Source organism: Haliotis rubra, unplaced genomic scaffold (assembly GCF_003918875.1).
Source record: "Haliotis rubra isolate DU_JTF1 unplaced genomic scaffold, ASM391887v1 Scf35, whole genome shotgun sequence".
In the NCBI taxonomy this organism is placed as follows: domain Eukaryota; kingdom Metazoa; phylum Mollusca; class Gastropoda; order Lepetellida; family Haliotidae; genus Haliotis; species Haliotis rubra.
Window position 1 is genome coordinate 3,558,065 of NW_025767024.1, and position 18,068 is coordinate 3,576,132.

An 18,068-nucleotide genomic window follows, 5' to 3' on the forward strand; every position below is an offset into this window, starting at 1 on the left:
ATCGAGGGTGGACCAGGCAGTTCAGTGATCAACAGCATGAGCATCGATCTACGCAATTGGAATACGATGACGTAGGTCAACCAGTCGCCTCTTACTTTTGACAAGCATGGGTCACCAGGGTGTACACTCTTGAGAAAGGGGGATGGGGGTGCACACTTCAATGGTGATTTAATAAACTTTCAAGACAAAAGGGGGGTTTTCAGTAAACCCCTGCATCCCCGCCTCTGGATCCGCCGGTGGTTCCTGAAAACCAATTTCTGCACGAAAGTAGTGCTTCAGATGAGCTGACGCTGGTGTTTTAAGTTGAATAAAGTGAAAAACAAAATTACCTGATAGTTACATTGATGTGATCTGTTTATCCGAAATACTTTTCTTTCAACACCAACATCATTTGGTTCGACGTAAGTACCAAAACTGTGATATTCTTGCTTTGAACATGACATCGTGACCCTAGACATTAAATGCTGTTGTAGCGAAACGTGTCCTCTCACTTCAGAACACAGAGAATAAATGCTTAAATAAATCTCAGAGATTTACACTTGTTGCCCATTAGACATCGGGTCAGTTTCAAGTTGCTCGTCTTGACGTACAATGCTCTCTATGTTGAGTCATCGCCTACTTATTTCAGAGATGTACACTGGTTGCCAATTAGACATCGGGTCAGTTTCAAGTTTCTCGTCTTGACGTACAATACTCTCTATGCTGAGTCATCGCCTACTTATTTCAGAGATTTACACTGGTTGCCCATTAGATCGGATCAGTTTCAAGTTGCTCGTCTTGACGTACAATACTCTCTATGTTGGGTCATCGCCTACTTATTTCAGAGATGTACACTGATTGCCCATTAGACATCGGGTCAGTTTCAAGTTTCTCGTCTTGACGTACAATACTCTCTATGCTGCGTCATCGCCTACTTATTTCAGAGATTTACACTGGTTGCCCATTAGACATCGGGTCAGTTTCAAATTTCTCGTCTTGACGTGCAATGCTCTCTATGTTGAGTCATCGCCTACTTATTTAAAGGACCTTCTATCGGTCTACCGTCCATCTAGAACCTTACGTTCTGCCCAGAAGGAGGAACTGGTTGTTCCATCAACATCAACAAAGCTGGAGATCGTGCCTCCTCAGTTGCAGCTCCCGCCCTGTGGAACGCGGTCCCCTTGACACCATGAACAGTGACTCTCTCTCTCATCTTTTAAGAGAAAACTCAAAACATTTCTTTTCTCATCTAGTGATTGAACTGTAATAAAGTGACTTCTAACGTGTAAAGCACCATTGAGCAGCTGCATATAGCTGGAAATAGGGGCTATGCAAAGCAATTATTATGTTTTACAGATTAGAGATAGTATGCAGCAGAGAGTGTTCGGGTGATCCTGGCACAGTCAGAATGGTAAGGCTCATCATCAGCTCAGGATCCTTGTCCCCTCTACACGCAGCCCAGGCAGCGAATGGGACTTCTCCCAGGAAACGCTGCCTAGTCGAACCCACCAAGAACTTTCCGGAGAATATGAAGGCTCCCCAACACTGCAGCCTTCTGCATTACCCAGAGTATCAGAAGGGCTGTACTCCGGTTGAGAACCCGGCACTCTCCTGATCTGCGCCAAGAGATCAGGAGGTACCAAACCAAGGGCACCGATAACAATGGGGAGCCTGGCGACAGTGTACTTGGGATGCAAGCGAGAGACATTTCAAAGGCGAGGTCCGCATATTTATCATGCTTTTCCTGAATCTTGCCAATCACATTGGTGTCAAAAGGGACAGAAAATTCAATGATATAAAATAAATTCATTGTTTTATTATTATTATTGGTGTGTTGTTGGAACATTAGAAAGTACATACAAACATCTAGGGTACGAAATAGCCCGTGGCTTGTAAAATCCAGTGGGGCCAGTTAATCTCCACAGACTCAGTGATTTTCATGGAGTAATTCTGTAAATACAGCTCTCTCTGACTAAGTTGCAATACACTTTTAAATCATGCATGATTATGGCTTGAAACAAATGTTCATGATATTAGCAGCTTCCCATTGCATAATCTCTTGCTTAGTTTCTACATTCAAATGTCGGGCTAATGAATTATTTTGTGGGCTAGTAACTTTCAGGTACAGCTAGCCCGACTGGCAAGCAAAATTTGGAAACTATTTCGCACACTGCAAACATCTATCTCCAACGTTTTACCGTAAAAATCAAATAAGTCACTTTAAGTCACATGTTTTTAAACGAAGAATATGTTCACTCTGAGAAGAACACTGGATACGCTTCCTCGTCTTCCTCCGGCGTGATTCGGCGAGCTTTCTTCTTAGGCGGCACGCCATCTTGAATATTGTGTTCTTGCCAAGTTTCCATGTATGGATCCGGGTCAAATTCACCAATGTTCGGCAGATTATGGAAAATTCGCAGCTGGTCGCGCACTTCATCTGCTAGAAGACACTCCTCTTTGTTCCGTCGCTGAAGATAGTGAAATCCCTTCTCTACCTCAACCGACTGTCCAGGAATGGTAAGAATAAACGATAGAACAGCTAGGACATTCTCACACTTTCCCTTACAAGTCGGTATGATGCTTTCCCACGAAGTATTGGCAGGACTTGAAAATCTGTCGTGATCAAAAACAAATGTCAATACCCAACACTAATGAAAGCAGTCACATTTCAAGAATGTAATTTTAATTTTCTCTTTTCTGATTATCAACTCTACACCATTTATATCACACTGAGAACAAAGGCGTAGTCAACTTAATGAGCGACGCGTCGAAGAAAATAGATTCTATCACAGTCCCTCCAACATTAAGAATATCATATAAATGGTAACAATCAATCTATGTTATGTAGCCTGGCTTGTTATTGCCAGTTTGAACTTTAACATTTTTTACCCATCCTTTGTGTAATTGGCGGCGTGGATTTGATTAATGTCACCGCTGTCATACATACGTCATAGATAGCAAAGATGATGTGGGCTGCTGTTTGATCAAGGTTACAATATTCATGGCCTCAGTAAAGCTTTCAGAAAGTTTCATCGCAGACATCTGGAAGATATGTCCTAACTTGGTCCATAATTATAAGATAATAATAATAATAATAACTAGGATTGCCTCCTGGGCAATACTGACGGTCTTCAGACCTCCCCATAGACCCCTCCGTGGCTACCTTCACTTGTACCGTTTCTTTTGACGCCAGCTGGACCGTCCATTTGAACTCCCGGACTTACGGGTGTTTGAAGTGTATTGAAGTGCTAGAAAGCGTCCAAAACGCAGGCAGAACATGTTTTGACACGAGAGCGGATCGGTGAAATGCAGCCGGGGTCATGTAGCTTTTTAAGTAGTTCCCACAGAAGATATAGTTCTATCTTTAACTGGCCGTAGCTCCGCTGTCCTTGGGTGTACTGTTTAAACGATTAGTGTTCTGGAATCGCCACCATCCTGGGTATCTGACGCATAGACGTATATGCATATACTGCACTTGTGAAACAACCATAGATTTATGTGTGTATATAGAGTGCATTCAAAAATTGAAATAAAACTCATTTCTCACTCTGTATTTGCAGTGTTTATTAATGCAAACTTGTTCTCGGCGCTGTATGGGTAGGATAATGCCGATGTATAAATGTAAAAGGCCAATTCAAGGGAAACTATTTCTTTAGGCATTGAATAACGTTTCAGCAAAGATTTGACAGCTCCTTGTCATTGTCAATTACATCTGTCGGTGAAATTCACATCGTCTCCCATATTTGCACGTGGACCACGCTTTGCAATGGTAGTTTCTTTATAGGACGCATATACTACAAGATACATTACTGGTAAATGTTGCAGACTTTGTTGTGGTCAAAAAGTCAAGTGTATTCTTCTCACAGTGAGGCTGGTAAACAAAGTGCTGGAGAGATCGCATCCTGGCAATTCCAGAACACGAATTCTTTTGAATGTAAACCTAAGAACAGCGGAGTTACGGCCTGAAAAGAAGGAACAATTTCTGTGGGCACTGGAAAACCAGGACGTCGGCAGTGTTGCTAGATTTTACGACACTTCCTCCAGCCATATTACAACTCTCACAACTGAAAAAATGCGAAATCCTAATGTCCCTCCCTGTTTGTGGCGTAATTGTGGCGTAACTATTGACTTTACATAATAATAATGTGAAGCAAAATTGTTCCACATTTCCCATTGTGTACAGTTTGGTACCTTCAAACATGAAATACATTGTGTTTTCGCAGAGCTGTGAACACTATAAAACGCGTTTTGCCAAACATTGACCAACTTCCAAGGGCAATAACTCCGACACTATTCAAGATATCGACATGCATTGAACAACCTAAGTAGTCCGGAGTGTGGGCTTTAAAACGATATATAGAACACTATTGTACGATTTGCCGTTCAGGAGCAGAGAATTGTTAAACACAGGCACTGTCAAAAAGTGCGGAAATTTGCAAAATCGCGAAGGCTGTGTTTGTGTCGTAATGGTGACGTTATTATTCATTTTACATAACCATGATGTGAAGCAAAAATGTTTTCAATCCAATTACCTACAGGATGGTAATTAGAAAAATGCAATCCATAGATTTTTCGCAGAGTTGTGACATTTTTCTTAACCCTATGAAAATGCGTCTTAAAAAATATCACTGACTTCCAAGGGCCATAACTCTTAAACTATTCAAGATATCCATATGCCTTGACGGGTTTAAGTAGTCCGGAGTGTGGGTTTTAAAATGATATATCGAACGCGATTGTACTATATGCCGTTCTGGAGAAGAAGATTTTTAAAGACAGGCACCGTCAAAACGAGGAAATCGGCAAAAATTTAGTTTTTTCAAAATTGCGGAAAATTTATTCTGCCGCGAAACTTCGCCTATGGGTTGAATCGATGGGGAAAAGATGTTGTCTACATTGAGTGAAAATTTGGTCAATTTAGCTCTTATAGTTTTGAGTTATTCAGATGTAAAGATTTCGACATTTTGGGTTGTCTGCCCTTACCGGAAGCCGGAAGTCGGGATTTTTCGACTATGTATCAATTTCAGCACACAGGCTATCATCCCTGAAAGTTTCACGAAAATCGGCCCAGCGATTAGGTCAGGAGAGCTGTCACAAAAATTGTACAAATAATAAGAAAGAAGAAGAAGAAGAATATTCGGATAATAACAGTAGGTCTTCCAGACTTTCGTCTGAAGACCTAATAATAATAAATGGATATTTCTTATGCGCCATAGTCCATCAAGAGTCACCAGAGTTCAAGAGGAAGATATGACAATTCGTCAAAATGACCATGAGAATATTTCGCAGGTATAGGTTGTAGACTATTTTTGAAGAGGAAGGTTTTGAGTCCCGATTTGAATGCTTCTAAGGATGAAGCATTTTTTATGGGAGTAGGAAGACTATTCCATAGGGTTGGTGCTGCAAATTTGAATGATCTATGGCCAAAGTGTTTGAGACGAACTTGGGGAACTGATAGAAGATGTTGATTCTGGGGAGCGGAGAGAACGGGCAGGCATATATGTTGACAACATCTCAGAGAGGTATGGAGGAGCTAGGCCGTGTTTGCAGCGGAAAACAAGAGTGCAGATCTTGAAATGAATTCTTGTGGTTGGTTGGTTGTTGTTTAACGCAAAATTCCAGCTATATGGCGGCGGCCTGTAAACAGCCTAGTCTGGACCAGACAATCCAGCGATCAACCGCATAGACATCGATCTACGCAACTGGGATACGATGACTGAGCCTGACCACCCGATCCCGTTAGCTGCCTCTAACGACAAGCACGGGTTGCTGAAGATGCAATTGTAACCCGGATCTTCACGGGTTGGCGCATAAGAGTGACAAATGCTCGGTGCAATTTCCTACTTAGACTCGTGCCATATGTTCTCGTGTTTTGCGTTTGAATATGAGTGAATAATATGGTTTTACGTTTTACACCGCTTTCAGTAACATTCCAGCGATATCTCGTAGGGGACACGAGAAATCGACTTTAGACAATGTACCCATGTAGTGAATCGAACCCGGGTGCGAACGGTTTAACCACTCGGCTAGTCCACCGCCCTCGGACCGCCTCCGTGGTGTAGTGGTTAGAGCGTCCACCCTGAGAGCGGAAGGTCGCGGGTTCGATCCCCGACCCGTCATACCAAAAGACGTTAAAATATGGTACTTGTTGGACCCTGTCTGGCGCTCGGCATTAATGGGTACAACAAGGACTGGTCGGCTCGGAGTCAGTATAATGTGTCTGAGTGAGGTGTTCATACTTCACTGCGGCATGGTATCTCATTGAGCTAGCACTATGAAACCAGCTTAAGTCTGGGCTAGTACAAGCAGCCACACATGCACATACACACGCATGCGCGTCGTCATATAAGCGAAATATTCTCAGATACATTTAAACCCAAAAACCTCACCTTCACCGCCCTCGTGTAGGATATATATGTAGATTGGTTTAGATCTTGTACATTTGACCAATAGTTCAGGGATCTGTGAGAGACGTCGCAATACGTTGGAACAACCCAAATACTCATCATTCGGTTCTTACAAACATAGGGTAGAAAGAAGGCCTGTAAATACAGGCTACATATACGTTTGTCTCACGTCCAGAAGAAGGATGTTCACTGTATATATTGATCTTCTGAAAAACAATTGTTGCCAAAAAAGGTTCTACCCTCCCTTTCAGGCAATGGGCCTAAAGTGAAATCAGCCATGACCTCGCTAAAAATAGGGGACATAACTCGACCTACCTCCGCCGGACATGATTTTTCAGCTGAGACCACTCCATCAGGCACTTGTCAGTGTCGACTCCGCTGTCACGCAGGACGCCGCTGTAGGTCTCAACAATAAGTAGAAGGTCCTCATCGGCATAGTCTGAAAAGTTCCCAGATGGAAAAAGGTCTTACTCGCCGTATTGGCCGTACCAAAACGCCGATGACATGCAGGGCTCCAGATAAGGGCCGTATCGGCGTATGTACGGATAAAAAATATGCACGATACGGTAGGAAATAATTTAGAAAACGTAGCAAATAGCAATGGTGTACGGTCTTAGAATCATTTACAAACGTATTTATCTGAAAAAGTCTTGTTTTATTGTTCATTGACCTGTTTACACAAGAATCAATGTTGTGGTGCATACATGAAACGAAACACAAGATTACTGATACTCCATTAATTTCCATTCAGTACTCTACATGTACACTTAAGGTTTTCCAGTACTCCTATATTGAACAAATAAGGAGTACGTACTCCTGATGTTGAAAAAATATCTGGAGCCCTGACATGTGTCGAAAAAGTCAGGATATACGTTTCTTTTCTTGGGGGTCTTATAATGCTGACAAAATGTAACCTTTTTAAAAGTTTCCGTTTGCTGGTTCTTGTAATTCTGCTTTCATTTCAGTCTTAATCTTAACCAGTTCCCCATGGTGAAAACATCCTAGCACCTCATTTGTAAAGTATGATACTCGCCGTAACATAGACCAAGCACATTAGAACTTGTAGCTTCATTTTGTTAATTAACCAATTTGCAGATAACATTTGAAACAAATAACGTCTTGAGAGCTGCAGTAGGCAACAACATTTCTTGAATTATTGTAGATTAAAACCGTAACAGTAACGAAACTATACCGGGTTTTTTTAGAAATAAAAAATGGGTTTCCTGACGACCGATTATGTCGCAAACTAAAACAATTTTTGGTCCACACAAGCCATTGGCAAGGTGAGCGTCCACGTGTTTCCAGTATTTGCATCTAAATGTAAAATGCAGATTAACATTTCTTGGAAACATAACGCCACATTGAGAAGACTTATTTATTTTGTCATGAAACACAAATATGTCCTGTTTATGCTTCATAAAATTCATTCTAGATGTTATCTGCTCTATTTGGGTTGGAATGAGTATGTGAGTGAGTGAGTGTGGTTTTACGGCGCTTTTAGCAATATCCCAGCAACATCGCGGCGGGGACACCTGAAAATGGGCTTCACACATTTCACCCACGTGGGGAATAGAGGATTGGAATGATAAAACTAATACAAAAGGGGCAAAACGAAGCCTTGCATTACGTCTGAATCAAAGAACAGATATGGCAAGTAACATTTGGAAGGACTTATTAATCACCGTCCATTCACCGTATACACAAGGCGACGCACACGATGTTCGAGTAATTCAAGGTATCCCAGCTTGTCGTATAAGCCATATAAACATCGCCAACACGACCACTTCCAGATTCGTTTGAAGACCTCACAAAACTATTTATGCACGTCACATACACCGAATCAGCACATTCATAGCTAGGACCACGGACTGTTTATTCTAGTGTTCGTCACACAGCTGCAAAAAGCACGTTCCCTGAATGTTCAATTAAGATTATGGATGAAAGCAAAATTATTCACTTATCTTCACTGGCTTTCCTGATGTTGAGGGACAAATCAGAAGAAACATCAATAACCTAAGCTTACGATATGTCATCGACTTAATAAAGTGTAGTATCTGACAAACCAGATGTGCCTTTGGTTGTTTTGGATTTGATACTAACGTTGCTCGTACCATAACTTCATGATTGAAAACAACTGATTTCTAACCTTTCAGGTCTTCTGTGTCCTCGGGCCATTGTTGAAGACTTGCAAGTTTTGCCATGGCGGCCATCTTGTCTTCCTGAAGGTCACACAATCGGGGTGCAAGGTCAGCGACGAGTGACGTCAGAATGAATTCACGGTCAGTCTCAAAATCATCCATACCTTCAGTCGAGAGGAAGAAGCCTTGGAATTCTGGATCTTTTTCGACTTTCACAAGCTGTTGTCCCGATCTATATTGAGATACAGAAAGGTTAAATCGGTCTCATCCCAACAATCAAGTGGAGCTTGTAGAGGTTTAGTGTCAATAAAGACTTTTAGTTATGAATTTCAACATTTATATGCTTCAGTGCAAAATGTGATATCAAGCACCTTTATTGACACAAATGCTATCATCTGTACCCAACGTCATACTGGAAGGATATTTAATATAGATGTTGAAATGTATTGACATCCTACACGACTAATAGCATAGCTCTATTGCTGTCTCATATTTGCAACATTTAACAATTTCTTTCACAACTATAGGCGCAGAACGCATTAAAAACTCATATAACCTTTTACAATTCGGTATAAAATGTTAACCAAATAAAATATTACAACCTCCATACACCAACGATGTATAAACATCATTTAAACATTTTACGACATTGTGCAATACATTAACCTTTTATAATTCGGTATAAAATGTTAACCAGATAAAATATCACAACCTCCATACACCAACGTTGTATAAACATCATTTAAAGATTTTACGACATTGTGTCTACAATACAACGTTGCAAAAAACGTTATTGAAACATTTTGAAATGCACAATACATACATACAGTTTTATGTGACAATGCAGAGTTGAGAGTTAGGAGGAATCCAGCTGTATCGACTTAAGTCATGTCAAAGATCATTCAATCTTTTTTCTCTCAACCGAACTAAACTTCTAGCGGTTAAATCCGTTAACCAACCTATATTGTTCGGTATCCCCACGGAGACGTGAGCATCTCATATTACCTTTTTTGTAATTTCTTCACGTTGTCAATGGTGTCGCTGATGGTCTCGTACACCTCTCCAATGGTGGTGTCACTTTTCCCAAGTGTTTGGAAAGCATTGTCGAGAACTCCCAGAAGGTCAGACAAAAAGTGAATATATTTGACAAAACGATGGGACTTGAAGAAATGCATCACATCTGGAATGCTTGGACAACTCCTGTTTTCCTGCTGTTAAGATGAATAATATGTGGTTAAATAATCATTAATTAATCACTTTTTTGCAGTATTGCCTTAAATAATGGAAGTTTTCAGTACAGCGAAATGCAATAAACTAGAAAAAGGTGAAAAATTGATTCTGAGATGGATTTGTTGTTTGTTGTTTAACGCCTAACTCAGCAACCTTCAAGCTATATGGCGGCGGTCTATAACTATTCGAGTCTGGACCAGACAAACCCGTGATTGACATTATGATCATCGGTCTACGCAATTGGGATACGATGACATGTTTCAACCAAGTCAGCGATCCTGACCATCAGTTCCCGTTCGTCGCCGCTTACGACAAGCGTGGGTTGCTGAAGTTCAATTCTAACCCGGACCTTCACGGTGGGCTGAGATTGACGTGAGTGAATGTTGTTTCACGGCGCACTCACTGAATCAACAACGATTAGCTATATCATGAGTCTGTATATAACCGATATTGCTGTTGGTGGCCATACCGCAGCAATTAGATCACTCTCATAATATTCCCTGAGTATATGGCTTTTAGTGGCAGAGATGAAAACCTCGAACATTATTTGATCGGATTTTTGAAAAACCGAAATTAAGAGTGAACCCAACCCACCTTGTTTAATACTCCCATAATACTGGAGAACTTCTTTGTCAAAACAAGAACATCAGCAAGTCTATCTGATGGCCATGTTGTCTGCTCGCACAAAGACTCTCCGCTTTTCCGGGACAAGGAATTTGGGAACACATCCTCACAAAGTTGTTTCACCAATCTGAGACCGTCTGAGATTTGTTTATCGTAGGGAAGCGGTCTAATTGTCTCCGTCACAAACAGCTGAATTCGGTGGAGAAGACACCTATGTGCGAACAGTGGTGGTGGCGTCTCCGTTGCGGGTGGTGGTGGTGGTGGTGGAGGTGGAGGTGATGGTGATGGCGTGACACCTGGCTCTGTTTTTATTTTGACAGAAGCAATCTCTGGTTTAGCTACAGGAGGGTCCGGGACTTTCTTGGTCTCATACCACTTCATGTCTACATTATGGAGGACACCGATCAGCTTTGGTTTCCAGTTGATGCCATCCAGTTCTGTCCCCAAAGCCTTCTCCAACTGTTCTGAAAAGCTCCCTTCCTGCTTTGCTTCTACAGTTAAGGCGCTCACAACGTAACATCGTGATCTTCCTCGTTCAGTAGTTTTAATGTAAAAGACAAGCATGTCAGCAGTGCGTGTAGTTACTGTGTCACATATAACGGAGAAGTAACGGCACTTTTCAATGGCAGCTCGAAGTCGATTAGTTACAGATTTCGCAATCAATTTCTGTATTGTTTGGCATTCTTCAGCGTCGTGCTGGTCTCCCATGTCCAGTCCTTTGGCTTTATCCAAGTCGCACATCCACACGTAGTCCTGTTTCGACATGCCTCTCTTAGCGGCAGCATGTGCATTTAAAAACATGGCTTTCACTTTGTGCGAGGGATAACTTTGTGTGAGAAAACTCTGGGATGTCCTGGGGATTCTCTCAGACTGTCTGCAGATTCAGTGTTGTGGTAGGTGGAACTGGGGGGATACTGTTGCTTCATCATACCCTGGGTTGGTGCTGTGTAGGAACTGAGTTGCCTCGCAGGGAACACAGAACCTTCTGAACGAGTCGTGTCCATATTTTTTAAGAGTCTGTCGTGCATGGCCCTAAAGCCTTCATTAATCATATCAGTTGTGCTCTTGTATTGAGAAGCCCTGACGTTGTTGGTGAACAGGTGAATGGGATGAGCAAATTGCATGGGGTGTCCGGCTATTGCAGGTCCAGAGGATGATGATGGAGATGATGCATCTGTTGAAGTTTGGTCAGGGCTCCAGGTGTGGAACACGTCTACGCCTGCCCCCGACTTCATTCGAGCGACTTCCTCAGCACTGATGTGACCTTTGCTCTTGGCATGACTCTGAAGGGACATGATCTGGAAATTGGAACAACCACCTGTAAAGTATGCAGAAGCCGGATCCGAAACATCGGGGTTTTCTTTGCAGATTCTGCAGAACATCTTGCCCAATACCTCGTCGAAGAACACCCAGGGATATGCGTCCTGCCAGTGTGGTTGGAAACGCCGCATGCGTCGTTCTTGGGGTCTTGCTCTGTCCCCTCGGTCATCCGTAGGGCTTACGGAACCTGGGAATTGTACTATTGGAATAGTGGATGAATCTGACGTTTGAGGTCTGATCATCTCGCTATGTCGTTATCACAGATCTGAAAAGTGAGGGTTTAAGCTTGGATTAATCGATTTAATGGGTATTAAAGTGAGTGAGTATGTTCGGCTGAATTCTATGAGTGTGTTTAGTTGAATGTTGTGAGTGAGTTTAGCTTTACGCCGCTTTTAGCAATATTCCAGCAATATCACGGCGAGGGACACCAGAAATGGGATCCACACATTGTGCCCATGTGGGCAATCGAACCCGGGTCTTCCGCGTGTCGAGGGAACGTCTTAACCACCAGGCTACCCCACCGCCCCAGTATGTTGTGAGTGTGTTTAGTTAATCAATATTAATATTTATATCACATTGTCATGTTTACAGGGCAACAACCCGAAGTGATTCAGGTCTTAAGCTTTTACCCCTTGAGTGAGTGAGTTTAGTTTTACGCCGCACTCAGCAATATTCCAGCTATATGGCGGCGGTCTGTAAATAATCGAGTCTGGACCAGACAATCCAGTGATCAACATGATGAGCATCGATCTGGGCAATTGGGAACCGATGACATGTGTCAACCAAGCCAGCGAGCCTGACCACCCGATCCCGTTAGTCGCCCCTTACGACAAGCATGGGTTACTGAAGATCAATATTCTAACCCGGACCTTCACGGGTGGTTTTTATCCTGTTATGTTTCGATCATAGGTTCGATGCTGATAAACCTTGAAGCATAACACAGCGAACGCGTTCGTAGGGTTCTCGGGCGCCTAACAACCGCCAGTCTGCACAGCGATTTAGGGCGACTGTCTGGCTGTCTTGCTGGTTTTCATACACAACTAATTTATATGGGCAACAAATATTACATCATCATAAACGCATTAAAACATATTCTGATCAGTGATTTGTTCTGGGCAAATTACTGAAGAATATCAACGAAGCTGCAGTAAAATCACTGGTGTGCCAAGATCATAATCCATACCACGCAACGAGCCTACATGCACAGACCTAGCCTTTTACTGGACGCTCACGAATTGTTTGTTGCCAGGTTGTCAGGTGTTTTATAAACAACTAACGCACATATGACGCCATGCCTTCATGCAAATACGTACCTCTTCTACAACTGGTATGACAATTCACCCTGATCGACATAAGTGAACAAAATGGCTGCTAATCTGGCAAACCGCTACTGCTATATCGAATTAGTATAACTGTAAAGTCACTCTTCCTCTCGTCTAACCACACGCCGCGTTAAGCTGGTAGAGCTGTACTACTACGCGGGCATTGAAGTCACGTGACAACTACGGATATAGGTCACTTATCCACCGCTGTGCCCATTATTGACTCAACGTATAGCTTCGTGCAGTGTTGTTACAGTAGTCAAACCTATAACCGAGTCCTATTCGTTGAGGGGAGAGTGTTGATTTGGATGGCAGAGAAGTGGTTGAGGTGTTTTCGGATGAAATGCTTCATGCCACAAGTATCTGGTGCAATGGAATTTGTTTGAAATAGATCGTGGACACTGAAGAATATATTTCACCGATACATCGCATTTAGATGATATCAGACTATAAACTGGAGAAAACCAGTAAAAAAGTTTGTGATTGAGGCTCTAGAGGAGGGGTTAGTTACCATTTCAATTAAAATTCAACAGAAATTTATAGCTTGTATTTTCTATCACAAGAAGCCACATTTTCTCACATATTATGTTTCGTTATCTTAGGACCGATAGCAAGCTCCTTTGCACTTGTAAAACTGACGTGCGGCGGACCAATATTGATGTTTCAGATGAATGGTGTGAATTTAGGCTTTCGCTCAGTCGCCTGATTTGCCGTGCAGAGGATCGTTGTTTAGAACGCCGGTGATCGTTCAACTTGGTTCTACTCCCTCTTTATCTTGTTATGTTTCTTGATTTGTCAGCAGTTTCACTTGGGGAGGTCGGCCCACGTTAAGCTGGTAGACAGAATGACTGTCACAAGTCAAAAATACATGCATGCATGCATGCATACATACATACATACATACATACATACATACATACATACATACATACATACATACAGATACATGCATAGATACATACATACATACATACATACATACATACATACATACATCCACAGATACATGCATAGATACATACATACATACATACATACATACATACATACATACATACATACATACATAGATACATACATACATACATACATACATACATACATCCACAGATACATGCATAGACATACATACATACATACATACATACATCCACAGATACATGCATAGATACATGATACATACATACATACATACATACATACATACATACATACATACATACATACATACATACATACATACATACATACATACATACATCCACAGATACATGCATACATACATACATACATACACATACATACATACATACATACATACATACATACATACATACACAGATACATACATACATACATACATACATACATACATACATACATACATAGATACATACATACATACATACATACATACATACATACATCCACAGATACATGCATAGATACATACATACATACATACACATACATACATACATACACATACATACATGCACACATCCACAGATACATACAGACAGACAGACAGACAGACAGACAGACAGACAGACAGACAGACAGACAGACATACATACATACATACATACACACATACATACATACATACATACATACATACATACATCCACAGATACATGCATAGATACATACATACATACATACATACATCCACAGATACATACATACATACATACATACATACATACATACATACATACATACATACATACATACATACATACATACATACATACATACATACATACATACATACTCGACATTTCGTTACATAAAAAAACATGATTCTTGAGTGAGTGAGTGAGTTGGGTTTTACGCAGCTGTTAGCAATATTCCAGCAAAATCACGTCTGGGAACAGGGAAAAGGGCTTCACACATTGTACCCATGTGGGAATCGAACCCGGGTCTTCGGCGTGACGGGCGGACGCTTTAACCACGGGACTTCCTCGCCGCCCCAGGTTCTTGAGAGGCATATATGTAACAGAGGTATTCGTACACGTACACTGTATGTAGGTTCAATGATGACGAACACTTGTGTGGGGTTTCAGGGATTTATTCGGCGCTGGTGACGTGGGATAAGGTGATCCCCAGTTGGCAGAACTATAACAAAACGCCCTGAATAATAAAATATCCATCAATTAATACATGTCTCCTGTCATAAAATACGTATCATGTTATGCATTCAATATGGTTACAACTATACTGATAACTGTCAATCATCCAGATTTAAGTAAAGACATGTACTCTGATTATTACTCACATATATAACAATTATAATTACTAATATTTACAATCACATTCTGAAAACAATACCTCACCTCGTCTCAGGGACGCAGGCAGAATAGTCCAACAGGTACTAAAACATCTGATTCTTAGTGAACCTAAATAAACAAAATATTACCTAAGTATACTGCTAGTATATACAGATATACATCATAAATGGCATTAGCGAACACATAAATAGTTATTTACCCTAATACATACATAAATATGCATATAGAAACTAAACCTTATAATAAACATGCATGATACACATTACTGTATCATGCCAATCATAAAATATAGCTAATACATATACTTATACATACTACATGTGCATGATACAAATTAAAGCATCATGATGTATATACTAGTGTACCCTGGTACAATACATCATATATTTGTCTAAAATACTAAGCATGCATATATTTATAGACAAACACCTCACATACACTAAATATGATAAAACACTATTCCTTAAAACATGTAATCTAATACACTAAATCCTAATAGCCCTACTATTCATGTAATACTAAAGATCTAACTTAACTTACCCCATAATGTGCTGGTGCTGTGCAGGTATTGCAAGTCTCAAGGAGAAAATCTATACTGCCACAAATGAGAAGGCAGTAGAAGGCTTTAAATACGATGAGAAGCTGAAACCTTTGAAACAATAGGAACCTTGACAACAGGCCAATGCAGAGATTGAACCTGACACAGATCCTTAACCTTAACAATAGCAGTGAGTTAGTTAAACAGTGCAAGTGTTAGTGTTAACACAGGCCAGTTTAGTAATGATAAAGTTTTATACCTAAGTTTAAAATAATGAAGTTTAACACATTAAAATGACATTTATTTACACACTGTTACATATAGAAGATGGTATTCAAAATTATTATGGATGTCTTTTTTATTGTATTTTGGTCTCTATCACTTACCCAATTAATGTACTGTAACAATGCTGAGTTTAGCAATATTCCATCAATATCACGGCTGGTGACACCAGAAATCGGCTTCACGCATAATATTGCACTCATGGGGGAATCGAATCCGGATTTTGGGAGTGACGAGCGAACGCTTTAACAACTAGGCTACACCATCGCCCCAACAAAATGAAATACAGTCAACTCTCGTTAATCGGACACTTGTGGTTGCAGAGAAATATGTCGGATTAACGAAAATGTCGGATTAATGAAAATGTCGGATTAATGTATTTGTGTGAAAATATCAATGTTTACTAAATGTCATGATCGTCATACTGTTGCATGCATATCAGAAATGGTAGATCTAGTTATCTTCATCGTATGTAAAAATATTCACAGAAATAAAAAATACTAACAATACATACTTGTTTTCATTTATTAACATTCATAGATGGCATAACATACATACATAATCACATAAGCGAACAGTTTCATATCTATTTCATGACCACATTGGCACAAAACTCACGTTTGTTTTTTACCGCATATCAGCTGCCATTATGACCCGGATGTTGAATATGTTACAGTTTCCATACAACTAATTCCATAATAACATGTGGACGTCTAATGTACAATCAGGCGTGTATCATAACATATATAATTTATAACTTGAAAAAGTCATTGATGGTCATTAACATCAAACACTAGAATGAAAATGTGAATTTGTTAGTTACCCCAGCCATAGTGAGCCCCGTTGATAGTCAAAGCTCCTCACAGCGTGTTTAGACAGCGATGCACAGCAAATCAATACAGTGTGGTGCGTTGAGCTGTAGCACAAAGCGGGCGAGTACAGTTTCGTCAATCTGCGAAGGACATTGTTTCCTTGAGAGTTGATGAACGACGGTATGGTTTGTTTGTAAATCTCAAAGGCGTCTGTTTTCATTTCATTTGAATGTCGAATGTCTACTTACACCGAGAATCAAATAATAACATGAATATGAGAAGCAATGTGGGTAATTGAGAATCTCGATCAGTTCGGCAGGGTGTTTTCTAGACATTTCAGTGGTACAACGGACGGGTGAAGTCATTGTCTTTACTTGGATGATTTTCTGTTTATAAAAAGAAGTTATGAATGCCATGTAGATATTAAATTCATGTGGACAAAGATTCAGCTAAGTGTCAGAAGAAGTGTTATGTAGGCATGTATTTGTATAATCAACTCCTTTCATTCGTCGGTAGCGTGGCCGAGCGGTCTAAGGCGCTGGTTTAAGGCACCAGTCTCTTCGGAGGCGTGGGTTCGAATCCCACCGCTGCCACAATGTTTTTGATACTTTTATTTTTGCCTTTGATGGTGTACGTTAGATTTCCTCATTCCTTAACGTTTTGAAACATACTACATTTAAATTTTAAAATTTAAGAAAATCGTAGCTAAGACTCAATCGGTATCTTTGGCGAATGATGAAATGCTCTGTGACATAATTCGAATACACGATGCACCTCCACGCATTGAAAATAATTGTTGCGTACCAATTACGCATTTTAAATGTTAGATACGCAAAAAGTTTAAAACAAATGCGTACGGAATATATTTATAAAATCGCTTGCGTAATGAAAAAAGACATCGATTGCTATCAAGTTGTACTGTTAGTAGTATAGGACAAGAGTTATTACTGTCAGTATAGGATGAATGATTTTTGTGGAAATCATTTCCCATTAATATTTTAAGTTGTGTTTTGATTAGGTATGACATAAAACCAGAACATACCGGCTTTGTAAACTTACTCAATGACATAAGACTTAGGTGAGTAAAATGACTGAAATTCGCACATATTTGAAAGCAGTGGGTAA

General features: G+C 40.5%; 1 protein-coding gene and 1 non-coding gene across 2 annotated transcripts; one reads left to right on the forward strand and one right to left on the reverse strand.

Annotated features, from left to right (window-relative positions):
• Window positions 1–1,777: 1,777 nt before the first annotated feature.
• Window positions 1,778–13,082, reverse strand: LOC124285021. Its single transcript, XM_046721163.1, has 6 exons — window positions 13,009–13,082; window positions 10,346–11,960; window positions 9,527–9,732; window positions 8,530–8,753; window positions 6,699–6,822; window positions 1,778–2,592 (listed from the first exon to the last, which is right to left on the reverse strand). The coding sequence occupies exons 2-6, from the start codon at window positions 11,174–11,176 to the stop codon at window positions 2,232–2,234; spliced, it is 1,746 nt and encodes a 581-aa protein (XP_046577119.1). The 5' UTR covers window positions 11,177–11,960; window positions 13,009–13,082; the 3' UTR covers window positions 1,778–2,231.
• A 4,372-nt stretch (window positions 13,083–17,454) lies between these two features.
• Trnal-aag lies at window positions 17,455–17,536 on the forward strand. Its single transcript has one exon. It is a non-coding gene; the product is annotated as a tRNA-Leu (tRNA).
• Window positions 17,537–18,068: the final 532 nt, after the last annotated feature.